This window comes from Peromyscus leucopus, chromosome 5 (genome assembly GCF_004664715.2).
Source record: "Peromyscus leucopus breed LL Stock chromosome 5, UCI_PerLeu_2.1, whole genome shotgun sequence".
Classification (NCBI taxonomy): Eukaryota; Metazoa; Chordata; class Mammalia; order Rodentia; family Cricetidae; genus Peromyscus; species Peromyscus leucopus.
Genome location: NC_051067.1, coordinates 39,551,795 through 39,577,143, shown reverse-complemented (window position 1 = coordinate 39,577,143; position 25,349 = coordinate 39,551,795). Strand labels below are relative to the sequence as shown.

The window sequence follows — 25,349 nt, the reverse complement described above, 5'->3', positions numbered from 1 at the left end:
AACTCATGATCATGTCCTTGCAGAACTTATTGTTTTAAATTGTGAATTGACAGCAAAAACATCTTTAATTTACTTGTAGCTCATTGGTCAGGTCCTGAGTTGAGGGTTCTCTGAATAATTAGACTTGGCCCCCCTGCTGCTACAGCTGATGGGGAGACACAGATTCAGGGTGCCCACAGGCCCTGGGCCTCTCCCTCTACCAACTGTGGCACCACCCCATCAACCTCCCGACAGGAGGCTGACCATAGAGCTTTGGCTGCTTCGGAACAAAATCAGAAGCGAGACGGTAGTGACTCTGACTTATGATGGGAAGGCTGGGGGTTCAAATCTTTTCCTTGTTGTTTGGGAGTGGCTTTATTTTAGCTAGCCATGGTGGTGTGCACTTGTAATCCCAGCACTGGGGAGGTGGAGCAGAAGGACCAGATATTCAAGGTCACGCTCAGCTACTTAGCTTGGGGAAGTGGTTAAGAGAGAGGGGAAGAGGATATATGTTTTTCAATAATTCAATCATTTGATGGTGAAGTTCATTAATTTTATTAAAATATCCAGCACTTTGTTCCTGCACTTCTTAACTAGAACCCAGGATCACAGCTCCAGCAGAGACCAGAGGGATCCCATGGAAAGGTGTGAGGGGTATGTTTAGCTTTCACTTACTACTTATAATGGACCTGGAATGTGCAGTACACTAAAGGAAGTACCCAGGAGTGGATATTACAGGCAGGGGCACCTGGAAAGTGGCTAACAGCTATCAACTAGGGAATCAAATCAAATAGGATGAACACCGTAACTTGATTAAAGAACGTAATTATTTCAAATATTTACAGGAAGTTCCTACCGTTGATGTTACTAGAATTTAAGACTAAAGTCTGTGGGACCGGAACTGTGCCGGGGAGGGCAGGCTGACCTGATAACAGACCTTCTGTGTAGTATCTTGTTTATGTTTCTCCAGCGGCCCCCTGTCTAACATTCCTGCTGTGCGCAGTCTCTACAGCTGGTCTTCTCCACGCCCCACCCATGCCTGACCTGCTAAAACAGTTAACAAAGGACAGGGGTTCAAAGGGAAGATTCTCCTTTTCTGTTTAGCTAAATGTGTCCTGAACAATATCCACTAATTCTGCATGCTGATGACAGGTTACCAGACTGGCTATATGGGAAGCTTAGGTGGAATGGAGTGGGAAAGAGCTCTTGCCACAGCCTTCTGGTAAGTATTTCCTGAATTCTACTCAGAATTCATACAAAGTTGTGTTAGTCAAGTTCATGCCCCGCCCACCTTGAGGTAGACAAAACATTTCTAATCCTGTCAGTATGAACAGAAAACAAGAGTTATCTTGAGATTCTTCCTCTGAACACAGAGGCTGTGTAGTATGTTCAGAATTATTCAATATTCAATATTCCAATGCATCTTGAAAGACTTATTTTACTATGTTGAAATCTACTTCTCTGAAATGTGGTAGTCTAGTTGAAGTATACCAAATGGTCTTACACACAACTTTGACTCTTGGTGTCCAGAAGGAAAAAAAATAAACCAGGACAACAGCAAGAACAATGGTTGAGTTAATGCTGCTTTGAGTTCTTATTCTTTTATTCAGTTAACAGACATTGTCATTCATTCATCCTTCACACAGGAGGTTGATAGACGTCAAATACAGTTGAGAAACAAAAACTTTGACCTTGGGGTCACTTTATCATCACCCTAAAGAGTAATGAAATCAAAACCCACAAAAGAGAAGGAGAAAAAAGATATAATTGTCGCTATTGTGTTGTCTCCCTTTCCCTGAAGCTGACCATATATGGTATTTTTAGCCTTTCTATCAATCAAATCAATGCACATTTATTGAAGGTTCATCAAAAACATCAGGACAGCAGTGAAGAAAAACATTGAAGTTTCTGCCTTATGGAATTTATGTATTTTCTATGCTACTTAAACCATGAGGACGTTATCTCTTCCCTTGGTCATTTCTGGCATGCAGGAACAAAGGAGAATCTTTATAAACCTGGAAAAAGGGCCTCAAGTGTAATGAGTCTTTCTTTGACTTGCCAGTCAGCTCCCAAATAGAGACTTCTTATTAACTATGAAAGCTGGACTTATAGCTTAGGTTTGTCTCAACTAACTCTTATAACTTAAATTGTCCCATTTATACTAATCTATATTCTGTTACGTGGCATTATACCTCTCTTTCATCTAGCACTTCTTTTTTCTTCAACATCAGCGTATCCTGGAAGGAAGCCTTGGGGAAGGTGAAGATGTGGGAGCCAAAGGTCACATTGTAGAAGAATACAAGCCCAGCCTCATAGTCTAGAAAAACTCCCACCAGCTGGGGCTTCTCACTCAGATGAAGGGAAGTAGGGGTAGAAGTGAGAGCTCCAAGGCCATCCTTTTTACACATCCTGATGGTCCAGAATCCAAATTCAGGCTCCTTCTTCCTGTCAAAGCCCCTTGGCACATCCTTTACACAGACTCCCACATCCCAAGTGGTTGCATTCTCAACAGACACTTCGAAGTAGTATCTTCCTGAAGTAAAGTCCTCACAGCCCAGGACACAGGGTAAAACATCAAATCTCTCAGCAGAAGCCTCAAGATTCTCGTGGCATCGTTTGTAAGTCACTTGTCTTCGATCTTTAGACAGAGTTAGGTCACGATGGGCTGTGCTTGGGTCCAGAGTCACACTGACTGTAAAACAACCACAACCAGTCTTTTGGGAGCTGGAAACATGATAATTTAAAAAACAAGCAAGCAAGCAAACAAACAACAATACAAACCCTCTGTGTTCAAATCTGGGCATGATTTGACATTGAACCCCCAGCGATGCGAACTATGTGTGAAGCGCCTAGGAAGGGGAAATCATCGAGCCTAGTGCAGACACCAGTGAGGAGAGTTAAGTGAGTTCATGTGTGCCTGGGACATGGCACAGGCCTAGTCAGCAGTGGCAACAATAAGTCAACCCCCTCATCTGTATCACCGGCATCTTGAGTTACTCAGAGATGTCAAGGATCAGAACTCTTTGGAGTTACTCTGGTTCTGCTCTGCCCCAAACCCTCCTGAGTTCAGAACTTTTAGGATTGGTGACATTGACCATGGAGCATAAAGGAGCCCTTCCCAACTCTGTTCATATCTTATGCAAACACTATCTCAAAAAACAAAAACAACACCAAAACACAAATAAACAGAAATTTCACACACACACACACACACACACACACACACACACACACACACACACACACATACACAAATCACCAACCAAAAAAGAGAAACAACTTCCCCAAACTTTTATTGACTAGAAGCTTTTGAATTTTGTAATCATGGACAAGAAGCTATAGGATGTAGCAAGCACTGTGTAACAGAACAGAGCAGGAAGCTTATTCGTTGGGATTAGTAGCATTTTTGTATCTAACATGTTCATTCATTATCTGAGAGGAGTCCCTAAAATGATTTCCATCATACTACATACGGCTCAACTACAGTAGTGTTTTAATGAGAATGGTCTCCATAGATTCATATATTGGAATGTTTGTCCTCAGTTGGTGGAAATCTTTGGGAAGATTAGGCCGGGTGGCCTTATTGGTGGAGCTCTGACACTGGTGACAGCATTGAAGTTTCAAAAGACTAGAAATCCCCGGTATCCCTCTCTACCGCCTGCTTGCAGCTCAAGAAGCACACTCTCCGCTGTGCCTGCCACCATGCCTGAGCTCTGCCATCGTGGGCTCTAACCCCCTGGAAGCATAAGCCCCAAATTAATTGCCTTCTTTTATTTGTTTGTCCTGGCCATGGTGTCTTATTAAGGCAATAGATAAAGTGGCTAAGACATCTGCCTTGCTAACATTGCTCCAAGAGTCAGAACAATTCACAAGAAACACTGGGTGTCAGTTACTGTTTTCTTACTGTGACAAAAAGCAACTTGGGTGGGGGTTAATGTCCTCATCCACAGTTCCGAAGAATGCAGTTCATCATGGAGGGAAGGTGTGTCTGCAGGGGTGGTCTGGTCCCTCACACTGACCAGGAAACAGAAACAGATAAAGGAAGGCCTGTGCTAGGCTTGGATTCTCCTCTTTGTCTTTTTCTTGTTCCCAAGACTCCAGCCCATGGCATAATGCTGCCCACATTCAGAGTGGGCCCCCCTTCCTCAGCTAAACCTTTCTAGAAACATCTTTACAACGTGAGCAAAGGTGTGCTTCATTAACGCCACAGGAATTTATTAATCTAATCAAGTTGACCAAATTAACTAACTATCATATTCTGTAATCATCTCTAAGACCACAATGTTCCCTGAGCATGTATGAGCTGCTATGCTATGGGTCCACACTGTTGATGTGGTTAATTTTCATGACAATTCAATGGAGGGGGGACTTTGCATATACTTATCTTTTTATTTTTCATATGGAGACACTGAGAGACTGGTGTTGTCTACAGAGAGATGGCTAATAATGGAAACGCAAACGTAGAAGGGACTGTGCAAAGAACTATGTGCTTAGTGTGCAAAGCATGCTAAATATTAAAAAACAAGAGATGAGCCGGGCGGTGGTGGTGCACGCCTTTAATCCCAGCACTTGGGAGGCAGAGCCAGGCAGATCTCTGTGAGTTTGAGGCCAGCCTGGGCTACCAAGTGAGCTCCAGGAAAGGCGCAAAGCTACGCAGAGAAACCCTGTCTCGGAAAAAAAAAAAAAAAAAAAAAAAAAAAAAAAAAAACAAAAACAAAAACAAGAGATGACAGCTCCACAAAGCTAAGTGAGAAGTGAGCAACCAGATCTCCATATGGGAGTGCATCTCCTGGAGTAAGTGCAGAAGCATGGGTTCCTTCCATCTCATCACACGGTGTGTAGCACTGATGTGGCGCCAGGACCTTCCCAGTGCTGAAGATTCTCCTGTTTGCGGTGGGAAGGCAGGAACCTGTCTAACGTTTGTGTCTAGCCTGAGTTGACTAGTGGCTGGAATGAACTCCATGCACTCTTTGCAGTCTGAGGATCCAGCACTGGACACGAATAACTATCAGGATTATTCCCCAAGAAACTCCAGAACTCAAGTTTAACTCATACTTCCTCCTGTGCCCTCAGCCCCCTTACCATTGTGTGTGTTATTACTTAAGCAAGCAGAAAGGGTATTTGCACACTTACCCCATTAACCTGCAGTTACAAATGTGGTCAGGCCTTGTCTGAACATGATGATCCATTTCCCTCCTTTCTATAATAATTCTGTCTTCCTGAAGTCACCCTTGCTTGGATTTTGGAATCGAGAGGCTGAGGCTGACTCACTCTGTGTGTGACACCCTGTCACCTCCCGCCTTTTGTCCAGAAAGCACCGGGCACACAGGCATGTAGGTATCAATGATGAGCGTCCCGGCTGCCTCCACAGTGCTGTCTTGTTCCCTGTTCTGCAGTTCTGAGTCTGCTCATGGCAATGTCTCTGTATCCTGCAGAGTGGTGAGGAGGTAAGGTGACATCCCATCAGGGCAGACACAGAGCTGGCTGGCTTGGGGGAATTTTGTGATGTCAGGGAAGCGCTGTGACAACCCCGGCTTTGTACCACTGCCACCAGAGCAGTTATGAACCAGGAAGCAGTTATGAACCAAAATGCCAATGGAATGGCAGCTTTGGAAGCCTCTGGAGTCCAAAGTTGGAAGTAGAAGCAGGTAGATCTCACATCAGAGCATGCGCTGACCTTCTGCTCTCTTCCTGCTGGATCACAAGAGTTTTGAACTTTGTCACTGATTTGTTCCTTGCGTTCAATACTTTACATCATGTTCTTTTTGTCCCCTCTGTCCTTTAAGGAGAAGAGGGGTCAAAGGATAGGAGCGCCTCCATTGCCTGGCGATCGGCCCCCCACAGAGCTCTGGATTGTGAAGCGACTCAGCAGTGATTCCTAGAGTTTCCAGAAGTGGCAACTGTCCAGCAGAGCAGTCCTGGACCCCTGGCTGTCTTCCTGAGATGCCAGCCTGGGTACTCTGGAGGGAAGGTGATTACAGGTGACTAATGTGCATGCAGGGCGGAGCTGAGTGGAGAGTGCCGTCTCCAGATAACAGAGGCCTCGCCCCACAGCTCTGAAAAGGCTCGGAGCATAGGCAGCTCTCACCTCTGCTTCTGCTTCTTAAATGACACGATCTCAGGAAACCGAGAACACAGGTGAGGGGGGAAGCTTGGGCCAGGCTGCTGGGGCCTTTGAAGTGGTGGGGAAGCCCATTGGTCATGAATGTGGTGCCTCCTTGCAGAGAAGGCCCAACTGTGTCCATGGGGTCAGTATCCTACCTGTGACCAGAAGGCTTCTGAAGAAAAACCCTGTGTGGCTCTGTGGCTTGGTTTTAAAAGGAATGTAGCTGGTTTTTTCAGTTTAATTTAATTCCTGATTCCTGTTTTAGTTCTCTCTCTCTCTGTCTCTCCCGTGTGTGTGTGTGTGTGTGTGTGTGTGTGTGTGTGTGTGTGTGTGTGTGTGTGTGTAGAACTGGGATGGGTCTCAGAAGCAGCTGCCACAGGACAGGAAACAGAAGTGTTGCTATTAGACACTTCCACTCCCTCTGGTCATCATGTCCTCATGGGGCACATCAGAACTCTGGTTCTCCCTGAGCTCTGGCCTCCTTTCCACTTTATATCCTGGGCTCTGACATGACACACCCTCGGTTCTCATCACCTAAACTTCTGGGAACAGGTTCTGGCCCAGAGAAGAGACATAAATCCCCTAGTTCTTAAGGAATGCTTCTCCCTGTCCCACTTTCCCCTCCTCAGCCCCTTTCCCAGTTTTCTTGGCACAAGAATAAACCAATCTTTGGTCAAGCACGGTGGTACATGCCTGTAATGCCAGCACTTGGAGGCAAAGACAGATTAACCACGTCCCAAATCAGACTGATAGATATGGAGTTTTGGTTTTTTGTTTCTTTGTTTTCGTTTTTTTCCAGTCAGGGCTATGTAGCTAGGCCATGTCTGAAACAGACAAAGAGTCCCACCAATAAATCAGTTCTGGTTACCTCAGTTATATTTACCATCCTCCTGTTTGTGACTCCACTGAGATTTCGCTATGGAGATGTCTTGTGATCTTTAGGGTTAGGGGTTTAGGAAGATTCAAATGTGATAGTCCGACTGGAATCTTCCATTGACCCTCAGAGTGTTCCCCATAGTTATAAGTCTGAAGTCTGTTTTGTTAGATATTAAGACAGAGACACGTGCTTGCTTCCTGGTCCATTTGGAATGCTCTACGGCAGTGCCTATCTTGAAAGCCATCTTTTCTTGTAGATAAAAGACAAATGGAATTTGTTTCTTTTTTTTTTTTTTTTTTTTGGTTTTTTGGTTTTTTGGTTTTTTGAGACAGGGTTTCTCTTGTGTAGCTTTGCGCCTTTCCTGGGACTCACTTGGTAGCCCAGGCTGGCCTCGAACTCACGGAGATCCGCCTGGCTCTGCCTCCCGAGTGCTGGGATTAAAGGTGTGCGCCACCACCGCCCGGCTCGGAATTTGTTTCTTGATCTGTTCAGCCAGCTTGTATCTTTTGATTAGAGAATTGAGGCCATTAATATTTAAAGTTACTACTGAAATGTGTTTATTGATTGCAGTCATTGTGCTGACTTTGGTCTTGTGTTCTTAGTGATACTTTGTGTTTTAGTAATTATGGCTTTGTATTTGTTTGTACAGTCTCTGGACTGTGCTCATGCCTCTCCTATAGTTTCTTTAGGTTTGGTTTGTTGGATATAAATATTTTAGGTTGTTTATATCGTGGAAATTTTTTTTCTTTCTCCTTTGACTATGGCAGATAGTTGTGCTGGATATATTTGTCTAGGTTGGCCATTGTGGCCTTTTTCTAAGGACTTGGAATGCACTGCTCAAGGTTCTTCTAGCTTTCAAAGTTTGTACTGAGAAATGAGCTGTTATTTTTATTGTTTTTCCTTTATACGTGACTTGTGTCTTTTTTTCTCTTGTAGCTTTCAATACAGTTTCTTTGTTTTAACTATAGCACACTCTGGGGAGTTTCTTTTTCTGGTCTTGTCTCTTTGGTATTCTGTGTGTTTCATATGAATATGTCTTTCCTTAGTTTGGGGAAGTGTTCTTCTATGATCTTGTTGAAGATATATAGGATCTATGCCATTGGCCTGGGATTCTTCTCTGTAGCACCCATGCTACAACTTGTTCACCATGTCCGAGCCAGGGGCTGAGGACTAAATAAAGACAAGACAGTGGGTCACTCGTCTCAGAAGAATGCCATTTATTGAAGGAAGGGAGAGGCCTTAAATACAGGCTCACAGCACAGTGGAAACCCATGAGGGCAAAGGTTCACTATCCCACACCCTAACTTGTTTACTCAACTGAGATGGGTACCCGGAACAAGGAACCTGCAGTTAGCTGTTTTCCAGGAAGGAAGCCGGCAGGAAATCAGCATAGGGAGGACATCTGGTAAAGGTCAGCAAGCAAGTCAGCAGCTACCCAAGGAGCGGGGGCCAGGGCCCAACACTTCTCCCTCATTTATTCCTATAATTGGAAGGTTTGGTCTTTTTTTGGTGTCCCACATTTCCTGTATGTTCCTTTCCTGAGTTTCAGTTTTTTTGTTTTTTTTTTTAATTCTTTGCTCATGTTGTCCAGATCCTTTGCTTTATCTTTGAGTCCTGCTGTGCTGTCTTCTGGTTGACTCATCGTGCTTGTGAGGCTTTTGTCTGGGTTTTCTGGTGTGGTTACTGGAGGTTTCAGTTCTATTTTCACTTCACCCTGAGTCTTCTTAAACGTTCCTGTCTCTTTACTGTTTTCAAACCCTGGATTGTCTTCATCATTTCCATCAGCCTTATGTTTGTGTTTTCTTGAGCATCACTCAGGCTTTTATTTTTAGTCTTTCTCTTTAAGTTCATTGAGCTGTTTCTTCATACTCCTTGAATTTTCTTTAAACTCCTTGAATTCTTTGATAAGGTTTATGAATGTTATTTTAAATCCTGTGTCCTGAGGTTCAGTTAGGAAAATTTCACTGGCAAACATTTCTCTAGGAATAGTGAATTTGGGGGGGGTGAGGAGATACAGCCTTGATCTTCCATATTATTTGTACTTTTACAATGGAATTTGGGTATGTGGACCTCTTTTGTCCTGTGTCTGATATAGACAGAGGAGGTTGGAGCAGATGAAAGAATATGTGGGTTGGGTTAGGCCTAGAGGTTGGTGAAATGAAGTCAAACGGAGACATGGAGCTGGACTGGTATGCAGGATGTGTGGACTAGTCCAAGCCTGGAGTTTGGGTGTTGAGGAGTGTGTGTGTGAAGGGATAGCTCAGGCAAACCTACCAGGCTAGACCATGGAAAAGAATGTGCAGGATCTTGTCTGAGTGGAGAAGCTGAATGTGGTGTGGGAGGGGCCTATGGGTCAGGTGCAGACAGGGCCTTCCCGGGAGGAAGCTTAGAGCTGGACGGTGACACAGGTCCAGGTGGCCGCACTAGGCTAGGCCACTGGGTATGGGACCTGAGGCCAGATCTGGGAGGCCAGTGAGGGTTCATGGAGGAGAGAATCAGACAGACTAACCCAGCTAGACCCAGGCAAAGGATGTGCAAGATCTGGTTGGGTAGAGCGCTAAATGTCCCAACAACTATAAATAATGACAGCATCAGCACTATTCATGATCCCATAGAATGGGAGAAGTTTTCACATTCTCTGTGTTCAACTTCCGAGAGGAATTAGTCTTGATCTGCCTTTCCCAGCACATGGCGTAAGAGAACACTGGACAAACATGAACTGCTCTATATCTGGGCTATCATGGAGTCACCAGCTTCAGGTGACAATTGAAAATGGAATGTGCCCAATAAGACTGAGAAACAGAACTTAAAAATGATTAAACTTTTATCAGGTTGAATGTAAATGGCCGAATGGGATAGTGGCTGTTATGTAAATACCATGAAACTGTTTATGCATCTTCTCAATTCCAATCTGCTTTTCTTTTCTAGAGACTTCAAACTTCTAAAACCAGTAGCAGCCAGTGATTGCACTTATGCTTAGGTGAGGCGTACATCTACCACTGTGGAAAATATTTCTCTACTTCTGTTTGCTTCATTTGGAAACTACCCAGGAAAAGCCATGGGCTTAAGCATTAGCATAATAAAGATGATAAAGATCTCTTCTTGCTCCATCTGCAATAAAATGATGTCTCACCCAGTGAGCATCAACTGTGGACACAGCTATTGCAAATCCTGCATAGAGAGGGACTGCAACAAAGTCAGCTCAGAGACAGGATTGAAGATAAAACCGAGCTGTCCTTTGTGTGGGAGTCCATTCAGTTTAGAGAACCTCCGGCCCAACAAGGATCTGGAAAACATAATTGATGTCATCAAGGAGATGGAAGAGGAGGCCAATGAGATGCAATGTAAGGAACATTTAGAGAAGCTTGATCTCTTTTGTGAAGATGAGGGTCAGCTCCTCTGCTGGCGCTGTAACTGGGAGGATAGGCACAAAGGTCATTCCGTGGCTCTTGTGGAAGATGTGTTCAAGGGCTACAAGGTGAGTATAATGGTTGGGGGTTTCTAAAAGTGTCTATTCTCTTGTAAGAATTGCTGTGTAACAAAGACCCAAGTTCAGACCCCAGCACCCACATAGGAACTTAGCAAGGATATGTTTTATCTTAATAATGCTGAGAGACAGAACAGGCCAACCACTGTCTTCTGGCCTCTGTGTGTATACACAAGCATGAGTACTCCCATGCCTGTATATGCATACAACTACATCTCTCCTTCACACCTACCAGGCTATACTATACGTACAGCTGTTAAGGGGAGGCATCCTGGATACCTACAGCTGTGAGGAGAAAGATATCCTGACTGTTGGGAAGTCAGGCTATACCTGAAGCTGAGTTCCAGTGGGGGATGGTCACCCCACAGGATGTGGCAATCCTGCTCCACTCTGAGAGAGCCGGCACAGCTGGATCAGACAGCTGAGCTTGGCTCTGCTCCGCTCTGCTCCTCTAAGGGAGTTTCCCAGCAGAGGTGTCCATTGCTTCTCTGCTCCACTCTGCAAAGAGTTTCCCAGCAGAGACTCTGCTCTGCTCCAGTAGAAAAAGGCCTTCATCCAAAGCTCTTTCTAGAGATTTATTGGGAAGGAGGAATCCAGTAGAATAGCCACTTCTGTGAGGTAGAGAAGGGCAGCTGCTAACTGAACAGGCACTGGGCTTAGAAAGGACTTCTTAGGGGTGGATTGTTTCCAGGAAGAAGATTTTCTGGGTAAGAATTGGTCAGATTTTGATCCCCTTGAGCTTGAACAAGCTCAGATTGGCTGGATTTTGTGCTCAGAGACTGGTTGGTTTTGTGCCTAGGGATTGGTTGCTTTTCCTGCTCAGGGATTGGTTGGTTTTATGCTCAGTTGGTCGGGGTAGATTTGGCTCTGGTTCCAAGTTCAGGGTGGGTTTCATTGGCTTACGCTTTTACCCTACAGTCATCACCTACCAAGATAGTAGGAGAGACTCTACACATGCAAAGTCACACCATAGGAACGTCCTGATCATCATGGTCAAGCCAAGCAGCCCTGTGAAGGAAAGGGAGGTGTTGACACAGGAAGAAGCCAGAGCCCAGACCTCCCACCACTGCTAGTTCTAAACCCTAGGTTAAGTGCTACTTACCATGGAGGAATGTTCATTGGGGAAGCGAAGGGCCAGAGGCACTGAGAAGATTTGGTGCTGTAAAATAAAAACATCAAGGGGAAATTTCAAATTGTCTTCAGAAGAAAGAGTGTGAGAGGTCAGGCTCACATAAGACTCCTGAAGAATCAAGGATCTGAAAATAAATGCTGGTGCTGAGCTGCGTGGCAGGAGGAGAGCCTTGGCTCCTAGGTCCTCTCTGGAGAGCACAGGACCTTCCGCTCTGACACACGGAGGGACGGGCTCAGCCCTGCTGGCTTTCGATTTTGTGGATGCTTTGTTTTTCCGAGACAGGGTCTCTCTACACAGCCCTCGGCTCTCCTAGAACTCACTGTATAGAACTGTATAGAACTCTGCCTGCTTCTGCCTCCCAGTGGTGTGATCCAAGGTGTACACCATCACGCCTGGCTGCTGTCCTGATGCTTGTCTGTTCTTGTGACTTCCAGGAAGACATACTAAGTGTGGCCTCCTCGTGTTGGCTCCCATGAAGCAGACGTAGTCTCATATAAAGGCCTCCAGTCTTTCCTAAGGATGAATCAGTGCCAACTGCCACTCGGCACGCCGGACTCCTTTTTTTAATTAATTAATTAATTTTACAGCCCTGTCACAGTTTCCCCTCCCTCTTCTCCTCCCAGTCCCTCCCCACCACCACCCTCTGTTCCCACCCCCAATCCACTCCTCCTACATTTCTGTTTAGGTAGGAGCAGGTGCCCCATGAGTATCAACAGAACATGGCATATCAAGTCGCAGTAAGACTAAGCACCTCCCATGTATTAAAGCTGGGCAAGGTGACCCCACACTGGGCTCTGCCTCAGCCTCCCTCGAACAGCTGCAATGCAGAAATTGCTATTTGGATGATTTTTCCACTGAAGAGTAAGAGAAGGAGCAAGGCAAGGTGACAGTGACCAGCCACAGAGACAGACTGCCAGGGTGGAGTGTTAGTGCTGGCACTGAGCAGATGGATAACTGTGCTAATTTGCCTAAAGTTTTCCCATCTTGTTATCCCTATCTGTAAACAGAGATGATAGCCTCAGGGTCCTCAGCACATATGCTGGGAGCTGTATTTGTTTACGGATATTACACTATGTAAAGTTTAGAACAGTAAGTGACATATAGCAGAGTCACAGACTTTTTGTGAGATTCCTGGGAAATGAATGCATACATATCTGTGGAGCTTACAGTGGACTGGAATCAGTATTTTATCTTTGATCCCAATGGGCAATTTCTGGGAGCCTCAAATTGCTCCCAGTGAAAATATGAGAAACCACATTGGAAATTACCTTGGGGGTTGGGGGACAAGGACACTAATTCCTTTAAGTTGTTTCTTTTTCTTTCTTTCTTTCTTTCTTTCTTTCTTTCTTTCCTTCTTTCTTTCTTTCTTTCTTTCTTTCTTTTTTTTTTGGTTTTTCGAGACAGGGTTTCTCTGTGTAGCTTTGCACCTTTCCTGGAACTTGCTTTGTAGTCCAGGCTGGCCTCGAACTCACAGAGATCCGCCTGCCTCTGCCTCCCGAGTGCTGGGATTAAAGGCGTGCGCCACCACCGCCCGGCTCAACTGATTTCTTGATGCCATCCTCCAGACCCCTCTTCTCTCAAAACTCTACTAAATTCAATTAGTGTCAAGACCTTTCCTTTCTAATTCATCCATGGTACATACAGAGTTCCAGATGTGTCAAATATCTCAGTACCGGCTAAGTTTGGTTCAGCACATTATTTTATAAACTCCCCCGCAAATGGTTATGGTAGTCTATGACAACATTCTCTAATGTGGTGGTGGAGGTGGTTCAGCCAATGAGGCGAGTCCTAGTTGTACTGCTGAGGATCCCAGGTATGGCCCCTGAGATGAGTTGCTTGTTCCTTTGCCTCATTTTCCAGGGCACAGCAACAATGTTAAGCATTCTACCAACTGTGAAGATTGTTAAGGCAATCAGTAAGTTACCATATACACAATCCTCAGCATGCACTCTGAGGGACTTATTAAAAGCTCAACAGCTATTCATTGTGATTTTACCTAGGGTACTGAGATTCCTATTAAGGGCCCAGTGGAGAATCAAATTGAGGTGTAGCTCAGTTGGTAGTGTGCTTGCTTAACATGCACGAAGCCCCAAGTTTAGTGTTCCCCAATAACGCATAAAACAGGACTTGCTGGTGCAACCTATGTCCCATGGCACTCAGTGAAGGCAGGAAGTTCAAAGCCATCTTTGGCTACTCGGTGAGATCCAGATCACTTGGGCCACATCAGACCCTGTTTCAAAATGGTTTGATTTTACTCACTCAAATCTTTCCTTCAGGAAAAGCTCCAGGAAACTGTGAAAAAATTGAGTGAACTCCAAGAAAACAACGGAGCTCAGCTATGTCTCATGACAAAACAAATAAAGGACTGGAAGGTAAGAGCCTGAGCTCATTGGTGTCCAGCGACTTTCTGCTGTGAGTCTAGGCATAGAGGAGGGTTGGGAGACACTCGGGGTGGCTGATTATCACCAACATAGAGGAAGACTGGGAGACACATGTGGTGGCTGGTTATCACCAACATAGAGGAAGCCCAAAGAACACTGCTGTTTTCATGTCCTAGTTGTTTACGTCTGTGAGATTTTTATCACCAAGTCCCCCCATCGTCCAATGGAAACTGGCTGGGATTTCTAATAATCTAGCCAGAAGCTAAACTGGCTTCTCGGCTTCCTTGCACATAGCCTCCTCTCTATAAAATGAACCTGTTGCTGCCACCGCACACAGGTGTAAGGTACCGACATCTACCCCTTGTCTCGTGCATATTTGACTTAGTAGGATGTCCTCAACCTCCAGCTTTACTCCCTGGCCCAGACTTTAATTCTTTAGAAGAAAATATTTTATTTTAAAAAAAAAAACTAACTATGTGGGGTGGAGGCGTGGGGGCTGTGCGCTTGAGTTCAGGTGCCCAAAGGAGGCCAGAAGAGGGCATTAGATCTCCTGGAGCTCATGTGACAGGTGGCTGTGAACCACCTGGGTCCGTCCCGGGAACCGAACTCAGGTCCTCGGTACGAGCACTGCTGCCGCCCTCTTAACTGTTGAGCCATCTTCCTAGCTGCAAGACTTTCATCTTTAATCCTCAAAAATACGGATTTACTTCGCGGCACACTTTGTTTCACATTTTCAATACATGAGTCTGGGGTCCCTGCTGTAGAGGAGGTAGAATCTGGAAGAAAAGAGCTGAAAAGTGAGGCGGACTAAAGACGCATGCAGTAGCCAACTTTATTTAAAGCCTCAGACGATTTCTGAGGGTTCAGCACAGCTTCTTCCGTGGACAGTGTTCTAGCACTTGGGCAGCAACTTTCTGACCTTGCTGTGATCGTCAGAATCCAGCTCTTGACCTCACCGGGTCAGAAACTAATCTTTGAGAGAATTCAGCAAGAGGGTCACCCCAGCCTGAATATCATGAGGACAGAAAAAGGAACCTATGTGATTTCTAAGACACAGGGATCTCGCTGCAGACCGTGGCTGCATACCACAGCACACCAAGGACTTCAACCATTTCCATGGCTGACTGTAGAGGCTGCCTACGTGTCAGAAGTACATTCTTCCTGGAAGTATATTTATTATCCATTTCCTGGTCAATTCAAAGATGGGTGTGTTCCCATGTTTGATCAGTTTTCATTGACTCTAGGCTGCCATAGAGGTTCAGAGGCAAAGAATCCACTCCAACTTTAAGAATCTCCAGCGTTTTCTACATGAAGAAGAGAAGTCTTACCTTTGGAGGTTGGAGAATGAAGAAGAGCAGGTGCTGAGGAGTCTGAAGGATGCTGAGGCCAATCTACAGAAGAAGTATAAGGAAACTGAAAGCCAAATTCTGAAACTGAAGGCAAAGTGTGCGGGCCCAGCCCAGGATATACTACAGGTGAGGCTGTGCGCTGGGAGGCAGGAAAGAAGGCAGGTGATTCCCATGGCAGGAAGATACTTGTAAGGAAGCATGGAGATTGGAGAGGCTTGCCTACACTCAGAATGACAAGAATATTGGAGTGGGAAATTCAGGGTCGTGTTTGAGTAGCCTCAGGGGGACTTCCACTAGTCTACAGGATCCTTTAGGTTAACTAGAAAACTTCACTTCCTCAGGGTGAACATGGAATGACAAAATGGGATAATTTCTGCCACATTATCTTAGCCACTGAGGTATCTGTCAAACTCATTCTTAAAATACTCCTTCAAGTGACAGATGGTGACAGTGTAGACATATAAGAGAATAATACCTACTCCATGACTTACTATAGGGTCCCTGATCCAGAACTTACTCATAGCTGCATAACTGATGTATCCCTCCCATCAAGATAAACAGCTGGAGCTCCGAGTCCTCCTTCCTCTGCTGGGGCTGCTGGTTACAGTGGGAGGCTTCGAATGTGGCATATATGCTCCACTTCCCAGTGGTACCTGCCTTTTCACTTCAAAGGCCCAGTCTTAGGAGCTGTGTGCAGATTTACCACTAGGGACTCGTGTTACAAATTATCTCCAACAAGAATTCTCTGTGAAGGAGATTAGTCACCGAAAGTAGTCTTGTCAGAGGAAGGGTGAGAAAAGCTCTTGGTTCACATTCTAAGCAGCCCACATTGTAGGCTTTACACGGGCTCCCAATGGAGAAGCAGGCTTCCAATGGAGAAGAAGCAGGCTTCCACTTTATTGGCTAGAGACTGGATTTTCGATGGGAGTTTTCCTGTGTCCCACCCAGTCCTGAGGCCTGCAGCTGCTTTTAAAATAATCACTCAGAGACTTATAATAATTATAAACTGTATGGCCTATGGCTTCAGCTTCTTGCTAACTAGCTCTTTTATCTTAAATTAACCCATTTCTATTAATCAATATGTTGCCACGTGGCTGTTAGTACTCTGCTGGCATCTTGTTGTTCCTTGGGTGGCCGGCTGGCATCTCTCTTGACTCCACCCTTCTTTTCTCTGTATCTCTACTTGATTTCCCACTGGGCTGTAAGCTTTCTTGCATAGGCCAAAGCAGCTTTATTTATTATCCACATATTCACAGCATACAGAAAAACATCCCACAGCACTGGATGTGTACAGCACTCCTCAGTATCCATCATTTGGGTGGATAGATGATCTTATGCTTTCTGTGAGAGGAGTTGATTCAGAGAACAACTTCACATGGAAAACTCCATGAGATACTGATGTAAAAACAATCACCTTTTGCTTTTGTTTTTTCATAGGATGTGAAAAACACTTTGAGCAGGTGAGTCTTGCATGAACACCCAAAAGAAGGGGGTCAGGGCATTTAGAGCTGCCTGGAACTTAATACTGAGGAAAGCCCCATCTTTTGCTTCTCCTAGGTTTGAGACTGTGGAGCCAGAACCATTGAAGGCCGAACTCCCGGAGGTTCAGACTACATGTAATGTTTCTGAGCTTTACTTTGATGTGAAGACAAAGTTAAGATGCCACCAAGGTAGGTGTGTGAAATACGACTTGGAGGATCTTAAGCAGGGGCCAGTGTCACCTCCTGCTGCAACACATACTCACTTATTACTTTTTAACACTTATCTGTGGGTATAAGGACAAATATTTAGATTGTAGTTAGGGATTATGTTGGTTTAGTAAGGGCCACGTGGTGGTGGGTTCTCCTCCAAGATCCATGACCTCACCAGCACTGAGGAGTTGGCCAGGTTTCCAGTACCAGGCATGGTTTCCTGTTGTTGAGTCGGTCTTAAGTCCAATTAGAGCTGTTGGTTACTATCAGGTTATGTGTGCCACTACTACACCCTTATGGTTGTGTCATGTTGGTCATTGTTTTGGTTCATGGACATCATATCTGGTTAGGATTGCCGTCTTGATTGCCGTCTTCCTTTGGAGGCTTGTGTGACAGCTTCTGGTTCCATGAGCGCCAGTCCTTAGGGAGGAGGCAGTCATGTTAGTGCCAGACTGGAGGCCTCCGACCTCGGTGTCTGAAGTGCGTGGTGTCTTTAGCAGCAGGAACTTATCTTTCACCTCTGGGGGACAAGAGAGGGCAATAGCAATAGGCTGTATGTTTTGGAAATCTCTTGGCCTACGCTGAGCAACAACTCAAAGAGGGCTTCTCATGTCTGGTATTGGAGTTTCTGCTAGACCATCTTTGGTTTTTGAAGGAACCATTGTCAACCCAGATGAGGAAAGTTCACTCAAACTATGTATGTATACTTATACACAGACTTACTCGTATTATAAGGTTTTTTAATTAAACATAGATAATAGTACTACTCCTTTTGACTTTTGTAAGACCTCTTTACTTTTATTTTACCATCCTCCCTCCTTTTTCTGTGTTTACCTCCCTCCCCCTCTCCAAAGAACCCCCTTTCCCTTTTCCCCAATCCCATCACTTATGTACTGCTATTCCCCTCTCCATTGCTTCCCACCCACCTCCCCCATGCCAGGAATGGTCCATTTTTACTTTCCTGGTTTCTAGAGTCACTCCAGGAGATGCACTCCCATATGAAGATCTGGTTGCTCACTTAGTTTTGTGGAGCTGTCACACTCTTGCTTTTTAGTATTTAGCATGCTTTGCACACTATGTATGCACAGCTCTCTGTATGGACTTGTCTCGGTCCTGCTTTTCCATTATTAACCATGTCTCTGAAGGCAACACCCAGTCTCTCAGCTTCTCCATATCAAATAAAATGAGGAAAGGAAAGCCCACTTGGAATGTGGGCAACATCATGCCATGAGCTGGAGTCTTGGGAACAAAGAAAAGACAAAAAGGAGAAAGCAAGCCTAGTACAGGCCTTCCTTTCATCTCTATCTATTTCCTGGTCAGTGCAAGGGACCAAACCATCCCTGCAGACATGCATGCCTTCCCTCTGTGATGGACTGCATTCCTCTGAACTGCAGAAGAACACAACCCCTACCCCACCCCACCCCATTGTTTTTTGTCAGGCATTTGATCACAATAAGGGAACAGTAAATGAAAGAAGGCATTTAACTTGGGGCTTATGCTTCCTCGGGGTCAGAGTCCACCATGGCAGAGCACAGGCATGGTGGCAGGCGTAGCGGAGAGTGTGCTTCTTCTTGATCTTCAAGAAGTCAGCAGAAAGAGGGTGACTGGGGATGCCTAGAACCTTTGGGAACCTCAAGGCTCATCCCCAGTGGCACAGCTCCTCCAACTAGGCCACCCTGATTAATCCTTACCAAAGATTTCCACCAACTGGAAAGCATTCCAATATATGAATCTATGGGGGCCATTCTCACTCAAAACTCCACAGTAGTTGAGCAGTATGTAGAATGCTGGAAACGATTTTAGGGACTGTGGTGGTTTGAAAGTCAATGGCCCTCAAAGGGAGTGGCACTATTAGGAGGTGTGGTTATGGCCTCTGGGAAGAAGTGCGTCACTGTGGGGGGGGGGGGCTTGAGGTTCCCTATGCTCAGGATACCGCCCAGTGTCTCAGCCAACTTCTAGTTGTCTTTATGCTGCCATGCTCCCCACCATGATGATAATGGACTGAACCTCTGAAGCTGTATGCGAGCCACCCCAATGAAATGTTTTCCTTGATAGGAGTTGCCGTGATTATGGTGTCTCTTCACAGAAATAGAAACCTTAACTAAGACAGGGACTCTTCTCAGATATGAATGAACATGTTAGATACAAAAATGAAATGCCGCTGATCCCAATGAATAAGCTTCCTGCTCTGTTCTGTTACCCGGTGCCTGCCACAATCTACAGCTTCCTGGCCATGATTACAAAATTCAAAAGCTTCTAGTCAATGAAAGTTTGGGGAAGTTCTTTGTTTCTCTTTTCAGTTGGTGATTATTTTGCTTGTGCTGTCTTTTTATTTGTGTTTTGGTGTTGTTTTTGTTTTTTGAGATAGTGTTTGCATAAGATGTGAACAGAGTTGGGAAGGGCTCCTTTATGCTCCATGGTCAATGTCACCAATCCTAAAAGTTCTGAACTCAGGAGGGTTTGGGGCAGAGCAGAACCAGAGTAACTCCAAAGAGTTCTGATCCTTGACATCTCCGAGTAACTCAAGATGCCGGCGACACAGATGAGGGGGTTGACTTATTGTTGCCACTGCTGACTAGGCCTGTGCCATGTCCCAGGCACACATGAGCTCACTTAACTCTCCTCACTGGTGTCTGCATTAGGCTCGATGATTTCCCCTTCCTAGGCGCTTCACACATAGTTCGCATCACTGGGGGTTCAATGTCAAATCATGCCCAGATTTGAACACAGAGGGTTTGTATTGTTGTTTGTTTGTTTGCTTGCTTGCTTGTTTTTTAAATTATCATGTTTCCAGCTCCCAAAAGACTGGTTGTGCTTGTTTTACAGTCAGTGTGACTCTGGACCCAAGCACAGCCCATGGTGACCTAACTCTGTCTGAAGATCGAAGACAAGTGACTTACAAACGATGCCACGAGAATCTTGAGGCTTCTGCTGAGAGATTTGATGTTTTACCCTGTGTCCTGGGCTGTGAGGACTTTGCTTCAGGAAGATACTACTTCGAAGTGTCTGTTGAGAATGCAACCACTTGGGATGTGGGAGTCTGTGTAAAGGATGTGCCAAGGGGCTTTGACAGGAAGAAGGAGCCTGAATTTGGATTCTGGACCATCAGGATGTGTAAAAAGGATGGCTTTGGAGCTCTCACTTCTACCCCTACTTCCCTTCATCTGAGTGAGAAGCCCCAGCTGCTGGGAGTCTTTCTAGACTATGAGGCTGGACTTGTATCCTTCTACAATGTGACCTCTGGCTCCCACATCTTCACCTTCCCCAAGGCTTCCTTCCGGGATACTCTGAGGCCCTTTTTCCAGGTTTATGAACATTCTCCTTTGTTCCTGCCTGCCAGAAATGATTAAGGGAAGGGGTAAAGTCCTCACGGTGAAAGCATCACAGAAAATACATAAATCCCATAAGGCAGAAACTTGAATGTTTTCTTCACCGCTGTCCCAATGCTTTTGATGAACATTCAGTAAATGTGCATTGATTTGATTGTTGGAAAGGCTAAAAATATCATACATGGTCAGCTTCAGGGAAAGGAAAACAAAATAATAGTGGTAATTGTCTTTTTTTTTTCTCCTTCTCTCTTGTGTAGTGATTCTCAACCTTCCCAAAACTGGGACCCTTTAATACAGTTCCTCATGTTGTGGTGACCCCAACTATAAAATTATTTTGTTGCTACGTCATAACTGTGATTTTGCTACCCTTATGAATCATAATATAAATATTTTTGGAGATAGAGGCTTACCAAAGGGGTAGTGACCCACATTTTGAGAACCACTGCATTTTGTGGGTTCAGGACTTTGAATTCAGTACTCTTTATAGTTGTGATAAAATGACTCCAAGGTCAAGTTTTTGAGTCTTTACATTTTTTTTTGATGTGTTTCAAACTCCAGTATGAGAAATGAACTAATGGCAGTGTCTTTTAACTGAATAAAGGAACAAGAACTGAAAATAACATCAACTTAACTATTGTTCTTGCTGTTGCTATTGTTAATTTTTTTCCAATAGGACACTCGAGTCAAAGTTGTGTGTAAGACCATTTGGTATACCCCAACTAGACTACCACATTTCAAAGAAGTAGATTTCAACATATTAAAATAACTCTTTCAAGATGTGTTGAAATATTGAATGATTCTAAACATACCACACAGAGAAAAAAAAAATCTTAAGGTAATTATTGTATTCTGTTCAAACTGGGTACACTTGGGAGGAATTTTTTTCTAAATTAAATTATTTGAAGTGGGAAAATACAACTTTAATCTGGATCATTTGAGGTGGGAAGAGCTACCTTTAATCTGGGCCACACCTCTGGTGGCAGCCTACATAAGGATATGGAAGAAGGACGTTCTCTCTCTCTCTCTCTCTCTCTCTCTCTCTCTCTCTCTCTCTCTCTCTCTCTCTCTCTCTCTCTCTCTCTCTGCCTCCTTGCCTCAGTTCTCTCTGGCATGTCTACTCATTCACTGGCATTGGAGCCTACTTCTTTGGGATTCCAGCATATACTGTAGAACAGCTTCATGGATTGAACAACTGCTAGAATTTTGGACTTTCCATTGGTAGACAGCTGTTGTTGAACTTGCTGAACCATATCCTGTAAGCCACGCTAATAAATCATATATATAGTGGTTGTTGATATCCATGTTTCATTCCTACTCTGGAAAAGAGGCATGGGGACTGAAAAAAATAATTTATACTTTGCATGAACTTTTGAGACTATATTTTTCAGTTTCCTAGAAAATTCTATAGCCATGTTTCTCATTTTTTATTCCATCCTTCTTTCATAGTTTACATCATCTACACCAGAGACAGACAATCTAAAGTATGCTTTGAGCCGCTTCGCCATACTGTTAGCTAATATGTTGACCAGTAGATGGCACTCTTGTATTTTTGGTGGCGCTGGTCATACAGCTTTGCCTTTAATAAAACATAAATACTTGGACCAAGATCAAATAAATGTACAATTCATCTTGTTCTTACAAATTATTTTAAACAATTTAAGTCAATAATGCTTTTGGTGTTTTTTTATTTTTTCATTTTTGTTCAAGACAGGGTCTCACTGTGTAACTCTAGCTGGAACTAGCTTTGTAGACCAGGCTGGCCTTGAACTCACAGAGATCCATTGGTCTGACTCTACCTCTTGGGTTCTGGGAGTAAAGGCATGCACAACACACCTGGCAATAATATTAGTTTTTATTCAAATCAACAATAATTTTTTTTTCTTTCTTTTAGATAAGGTCTGACTTTATCCCAGGCTGTCCTGGAGTTCACTATGTAGCCCAGGCTCGCTGCAAACTGATGGAAGTCCTCCTGCCTCAGCCTCCCAAGTACTGAGCACTGAGATTCTAGGTATGAACTGCCATGCAAAACTATGATTTTATTGACTGGTTGATTAATTTTAGTTTTTAGAGACAGGATCTCGTGTCTGCCCTCAAACTCACGATGTAGCAGATAATGACCTTGAACTTTTGATTCTTTTGCATCTACCTCTTGAGTGCTAGAAATAAAGCAGGCACTACCACATCCAATTTATGTGAATCTGGTGGTCAAATAGGGGGCTTCATACATTCTAAGCAGGCATTTCACCAATTCAGTATGTATATTCCTAATATATATTTATATATATCACCACTTTGAAAACTGGCTAGGTACATAACAAACAAGTCTAAAAAAGAACCCACTATATTTATGTATGTAAAAGCATCCAATCCACATGATAGATATGACTCATCCCTCCCTTGCTGGGGTGAGGCCCTCCGGTTCTCTCTTACATGTGTCACTCACTCATTGTGTCACCTGTGGGGACCTTAGCCTATCTCTCTCATGCCTTTCTTTTAATCCAGTAGCCACCACGTTGTTTATTCAGTGGTTTATTCATTTAGGGAGAGTTAATATGTTGTAATACTAAGGTTTTCCATCTAAGAACACAGTATTTGGTTCCTGTCTTAGTAACTTTCCTATGCTCTAATAAACCACACGACCAAGGCAATTATAGAAGAAATGGTTTATTTGGCTTATGGGTCCCAGAGAGTTCGGGTCTATAGTGATGGGACAACATGGCAGCAGGCAGCAGATAGGGTTGCCAGAGTTGGAAGCCGAGAGCTCCAGTCTCAAACTCAAGCACAAAACAGAGACACCCCTGGGAATGACATAAGGATCTGATACTCACACCTGGCCCCCAGTGACATACTTTCTCCAATAAGGTCACACTTCCTAAGCCTCCTCCAACAGTACCACCAACCGGGGACCAAGCATTCCAATCTCTGATTCTATGGTGGACATCTATCATTCAAACCACCACAGTTCTATTTAGACAGAGCTTGCCTTATGTCTTTTAATAATTTACTGTTGTTGAGTCATACTGTTCTTGTTGAAGCAATCCTTGAAATTTTTACAGTTTTTGTTTCAAGAAACAAGATTTTTCTACTTTTATTCTGGAAAATCTGTTTCTACTTTTGGGAACATGTGATCAATTTCCTGAAAAGAATGATCATGTTTCAAGTCAGTTTACCAAATTCCCTTGATGGTTCTGCCCTTTAATCCTCAGTCAGGAGGAACCATACCAACCTTCCATGGCTTTGACCATTCCGGTTGGTACTTCCCTCATGATATTTATCATGCAGCTTATGAAACCAGCAGAGCCACACCTCCTCCGAGAAGCCTTCCTCTGACACTTCTGTGTTGGCAGGGGTCCTTGTTTGCTCTTTCCTACTACCTTATGCAAGATTGTGTGGCTTGCGTTCATTACCCTTCATCCTAGATGTCTGTCTGCGTCCAGCCCCACTCAGTGGACTTTGGGCTCTGTAGATCGTGGGCCAGGCATTAAACAACTTGATATTCTCAGAAGGTAAGCATCATGTCTGGAACATACCAACTTTAAAAAGAATCGAGAAGCATTGCAGTTAAACTGCTTTACCTGGGGACAGTTGTCAAGAGAGATCCAGAGAAACCTACATTTTTAAGACTTTACCAATTCTGATCTATCACTCTTGGTGTTTATGAATGTTACAGATGTAATACAGTCAACCTTTTTTCTAGTATGGGGACTAAACTGGGGGCAGCCTGCGAGCTAGGTGAGCACTCTGCTACTGAGCTATATCCCTAGATTTCACTATGTAGCTCAAGCTCAGTCAAGCCTTGAGCTCATAATCCTCCTGCCTCAGCCTCCCAAAATCTAAATTGTCAAATGTTTTTCTAATTGTCTAAACCATACTGAATTTATCATGTGAAAATCACAGTGTGGGTAACGAGTTTGAGACAGCTCCAAAAACCTTGTTTTGTTTTTTTTTGTTTTTGTTTTTGTTTTTTTTTTTTTTTTTCATTGTGAGTGTAACTCAAGAAGAAGTCATTCAGTCTGTAAACTGCTGTTTACTGAGCACACACTGTTTTATTCTGTTCAGGCTGTTGTAGTGTGCCTCTGGAGGGGGCCCTGCCCTGCAGACACTGATTTTGGCCTAGTAAAACACACTGGACTAGTGACTTTTACAACTGAGGAGATAAGCATAAACTGCTTTAAACACCCCAAGTTTGTAAGTGATCTCATACAGTGTATATAGAAAATTATGGAGGCTGGAGAGATAGTGTTGTGTGGCAATGTCCTGCCAGATGAACATCCATCTTGAGGGAAGCTCCTTTTAAGATCACAGAGAAGAGAAACATTCTGTAGTACAGGGGGCCTCCTTAAACCCAGGAAGTAAACAACTCAAAGGCTCAGGAAGTCCCTGAAACTTACCAGATATATTAGGTCCCACTCTTTCCAAGCACATATGTGTGTGGTATGTATGTATGTATGTATGTATGTATGTATGTATGTATGTATATATTTGGATAAGCTAAGCAGCCTAGAAGCAGCTCAGTCCAGCTGAGACACCTGTGCAGTGAACTCCAGGTTTCTAGTTTCTGGGAGCGATCAGCCATGCTGGGGTTGGCTGGTGGTGGTGCAGCTCTTATAAGCAGCCCGCTCACCTACACTCCTGGAAGTAACCCCAATAAAGCTCGCTTGCCAAGTTGGACTTGGGTGGTCTCTTTACTTTGGCCTGTTGTTTGTTCCTGTGTGAGTGAGCAGGTCTTTGTTCTCGTCTCCCCCAGGAAGAGGTGTCACACAACAATGGCTCAGCGGTTAAAAGCACTGCTCTTTGGAGGGCCTGAGCTTGGTTTCCAGAACCCTCACGAGAGGGGGGAGTCACAGCTACCTGTAACTTCAGCTCCAGGGCTTTTTAGGCCTCCTTACATACTCACATACACACCAAACATTCACACAAGCACACATACATAAAAAACTTAGAAAATTAATATAGTTTAAATTTTTTAAATAATATGAGAATTAAAAGAGACAACTCAGACTGGCTAAGTGGCTGTC

At 44.2% G+C, this 25,349-nt stretch overlaps 2 protein-coding genes across 5 annotated transcripts; one reads left to right on the top strand and one right to left on the bottom strand.

Moving 5' to 3' along the window:
* Positions 1-1,549: 1,549 nt before the first annotated feature.
* Positions 1,550-6,224, bottom strand: LOC119088110 (E3 ubiquitin-protein ligase TRIM38-like). The gene is made up of 2 exons (XM_037206451.1): positions 6,068-6,224; positions 1,550-2,671 (listed from the first exon to the last, which is right to left on the bottom strand). The coding sequence occupies exons 1-2, from the start codon at positions 6,222-6,224 to the stop codon at positions 2,166-2,168; spliced, it is 663 nt and encodes a 220-aa protein (XP_037062346.1). The 3' UTR covers positions 1,550-2,165.
* Positions 4,687-20,622, top strand: LOC114700751 (E3 ubiquitin-protein ligase TRIM38). 4 transcript variants are annotated; one of them, XM_037205896.1, is made up of 8 exons: positions 4,687-5,426; positions 5,766-5,950; positions 9,891-10,440; positions 13,858-13,953; positions 15,207-15,437; positions 16,749-16,771; positions 16,869-16,981; positions 19,829-20,622. In XM_037205896.1, exons 3-8 carry the CDS (start codon positions 10,021-10,023, stop codon positions 20,350-20,352), a joined length of 1,407 nt encoding a protein of 468 aa, XP_037061791.1. In that variant the 5' UTR covers positions 4,687-5,426; positions 5,766-5,950; positions 9,891-10,020; the 3' UTR covers positions 20,353-20,622. The 4 variants fall into 4 exon arrangements, with proteins under 4 accessions (XP_037061791.1, XP_037061790.1, XP_028736317.1 ...); XM_037205895.1 differs by having other exon boundaries at positions 4,687-5,950; XM_028880484.2 differs by lacking the exons at positions 4,687-5,426; positions 5,766-5,950 and adding an exon at positions 5,983-6,117.
* The last annotated feature ends 4,727 nt before the right edge of the window (positions 20,623-25,349 follow it).

What these genes read in the sequence shown, in the direction of transcription:
- LOC119088110 (XM_037206451.1), bottom strand. Translation starts at nt 6,224, where the DNA reads ATGGACACAGTTGGGCCTTCTCTGCAAGGAGGCACCACATTCATGACC. An exon ending in TTTAAGAAGCAGAAGCAGAG is followed by an intron (nt 2,672 to 6,067) that starts GTGAGAGCTGCC and finishes GTTGTTTTACAG; the next exon opens with TCAGTGTGACTCTGGACCCA.
- LOC114700751 (XM_037205896.1), top strand. Translation starts at nt 10,021, where the DNA reads ATGGGCTTAAGCATTAGCATAATAAAGATGATAAAGATCTCTTCTTGC. An exon ending in ATGTGTTCAAGGGCTACAAG is followed by an intron (nt 10,441 to 13,857) that starts GTGAGTATAATG and finishes TCTTTCCTTCAG; the next exon opens with GAAAAGCTCCAGGAAACTGT. An exon ending in CAGCCCAGGATATACTACAG is followed by an intron (nt 15,438 to 16,748) that starts GTGAGGCTGTGC and finishes GTTTTTTCATAG; the next exon opens with GATGTGAAAAACACTTTGAG.